This window comes from Alnus glutinosa, chromosome 10, assembly GCF_958979055.1.
Source record: "Alnus glutinosa chromosome 10, dhAlnGlut1.1, whole genome shotgun sequence".
Classification (NCBI taxonomy): Eukaryota; Viridiplantae; Streptophyta; class Magnoliopsida; order Fagales; family Betulaceae; genus Alnus; species Alnus glutinosa.
Window position 1 is genome coordinate 3770519 of NC_084895.1, and position 2689 is coordinate 3773207.

General features: G+C 44.3%; 1 protein-coding gene across 1 annotated transcript; it reads left to right on the top strand.

Moving 5' to 3' along the window:
• The first annotated feature begins 783 nt into the window (after window positions 1–783).
• On the top strand, window positions 784–1775 carry LOC133879888 (uncharacterized). The gene is made up of 2 exons (XM_062318693.1): window positions 784–1032; window positions 1125–1775. Exons 1-2 carry the CDS (start codon window positions 784–786, stop codon window positions 1773–1775), a joined length of 900 nt encoding a protein of 299 aa, XP_062174677.1.
• Window positions 1776–2689: the final 914 nt, after the last annotated feature.

Below are 2689 nucleotides of genomic sequence, written 5' to 3' on the forward strand. Positions count from 1 at the left end.
GCAAAAGTAGCAGTAGCTTTAGCTGCAGCTGAAGATGAATTTGCACAAGGTGTGGGTAAGGGTAAGGGTGTGGTTGAGGGTGAGGATGAGCCTGTTTCCGATGTGTCTCGGAGTGATATACTGATCACTCCCGATAATACTAGTGGAGATGATGAGCCGGATTCTTCAAAAAGGCCGTGTGTCACCAAGAGGGTGCCATTTTCAAAATCTGATTTTGAGAAGCCGACTCTGCAGAAAGGTAATACTTTTGATAGTGTGTATGATTTCAGAAAAGCCATTAAACAGGCCAATATATTGAAGGGGAAGGACTTAGTTTACCAAAAGAATTCTAAATCAAAAGTAATTGCAGTGTGTGGAGAGAAGAATTGTAAATATAGGGTTTATGGAAGACAGTTGAAGGGTGAGGCCACATTCATGCTGATTTCGCTTAGGCCCAAACATACATGTGCCCGGAAATACAAGAATCATTTGATTACTTCCAAGTGGATTGCTGAGTGGTGCTTGGACAGTTTTAGAGATCAACCGAACATGCCTGTAGAAGTCCTGAAGAAGAAGGTGAAGAAGAAATGGAATGTTGAAATCCATTCTAGTACCCTATATAGGGCTAGGAAGAGGGCACAAGAGGTGATTTATGGGAAGTTGGGTGAGCAGTACCATCGTCTATGGGACTATTGCGCGACAATCAGAAGCACAAATGTGGGGAGTTGTGTTATTTTGATGGTTGAGAGACCTATGCCCGAAATGCCATGTAGATTCTAAAGGATGTATATATCCTTGGCAGCAATGAAAAATGGCTTCAAGGATGGGTGTAGGCCTATGATAGGCCTTGATGCGTGTTTCTTGAAGGGGGTTTACAATGGGCAGTTAATGGCAGCTATTGGAAGGGATGCCAATAATAACATGTATCCAATATCCATGGCAGTTGTAGAGGCAGAGACCAAGAATAGTTGGTCATGGTTTCTTGAGGCACTATTGGCTGATCTTGGCCCCAGTGGTGTACGTAGATGGACTTTTATTTCAGATAGACAAAAGGTATCTTTCCACTTATGCTTTTTATGCTGGACATTTCATTCCAGATTATGTGGTATTTTTCTATGTGTTTGACTTGCTTTTCATGTGTCTAGGGTCTTGTACCAAGTCTTATGGAGGTGTGCCCTAATGCTGAGCATCGGATATGTGTGCGGCACTTGTACGCCAATTTTCGGAATGACGGTCACCGGGGGGTGTTACTAAAGGACTTACTGTGGAGAGCTGCTGCATCTTACACACAGAATGAGTTTTATGCTGTAATGAAAGAGCTTAAGGGCCTTAATCTGTCAGCCTATGAGTACCTTTCGAAGGTTGACCCTGCAACTTGGTGTAGGGGATGGTTCAACACATATGCAAAGTGTGACCTCTTACACAACAATTTGGCCGAGTGCTTCAATTCTTGGATCACCAAGTTCAGAGATAAAACCATACTGGTAATGTTGGAAGGCATTAAGACAAGTTTGATGAGAAGGTACCAGCGGAAAAGAGAAATTATAGCTACGATGGAAGGCAATGTTGGGCCAAAAATTAAGGAGAAGTTGGAGATAGAAGAAGATGAGGCCGGACATTGTACACCAACATTTGCTGGTGATGGTTTATTTGAGGTCGAGTGCATGGGTAGAAGGTATGCTGTGAATTTACCTGCCAAGACATGTGGGTGCAGAAAGTGGGATGTTCTGGTATCCCATGTGCTCATGCCATCTCATCAATATGGCATTGTGGAGGCAACTCTGAGGATTATCTGAGCCCATACTTTGGCAAGGAGATGTACCTAAAGGAATACACACCCATCATCTACCCTGTACCTAGTGAGGAGCAGTGGGCTAAGACAAATCAACCCATCATTGAACCACCTAAGGCAAGGGCATCTTCGGGAAGACCTAAAAAATTGAGGAACAGAGGGGCTGATGAGACCTTAAATCCCTACATAGTTAGAAAGGGTGGTACGAAGAACCAATGTAGGATGTGCAAAAAATATGGTCACAATACTAGAACATGCACTACGAGGATGCGACATGATGAAAGACAAGAACGTAGGCGGAATTTCTATAGAAAACATACAGCAGATCTTGACTGCAATCTTGACAGGGTAAGTGTTTCCTGTGTTATATTTATGATTGCAAACTTGTATGTTATTCAATGTTGTTTACTAACTAGTTTATTTGATTTTGTTTGTAGTTGGATGGTTCATCCAGTGCTCCATCTGTGGCCCAATCTACTGCATCAATGCCAAGTGCCCCATCCAGTGCCACATCCAGCGCCCCATGTGTTGGTAATCCTACTCACCCAACAGGAAGTAGGGGTCAAAAGAGGAGAAGAGAAGATGGTTCAAGCAGTGCGTCTGGACAAGGTCAGGGAAGGGGTGCAAGCAGTGCATCTACACAAAGTCGAGGTCAAAGGAGCACAAGAGGAAGGGGTGCAAGCAGTGAAGGGGAAGGACAAGGTCAGGGTGAAGGCATTGCAACTGCACAAGGTAGAGGGCAAAATAAGACAAGAGGAAGGGGTGAAAGCAGTACAACTACTGCACAAGGTCAAGGTTAAAGGAGCACAAGAGGAAGGGGTGCAAGCAGTCAGGGTGAAGGCATTGCTACTGCACAAGGTAGAAGGCAAAAGAGCAATCTCGGGTTGGCCACCAGGACAAGAATATCTGGCAGGTTGA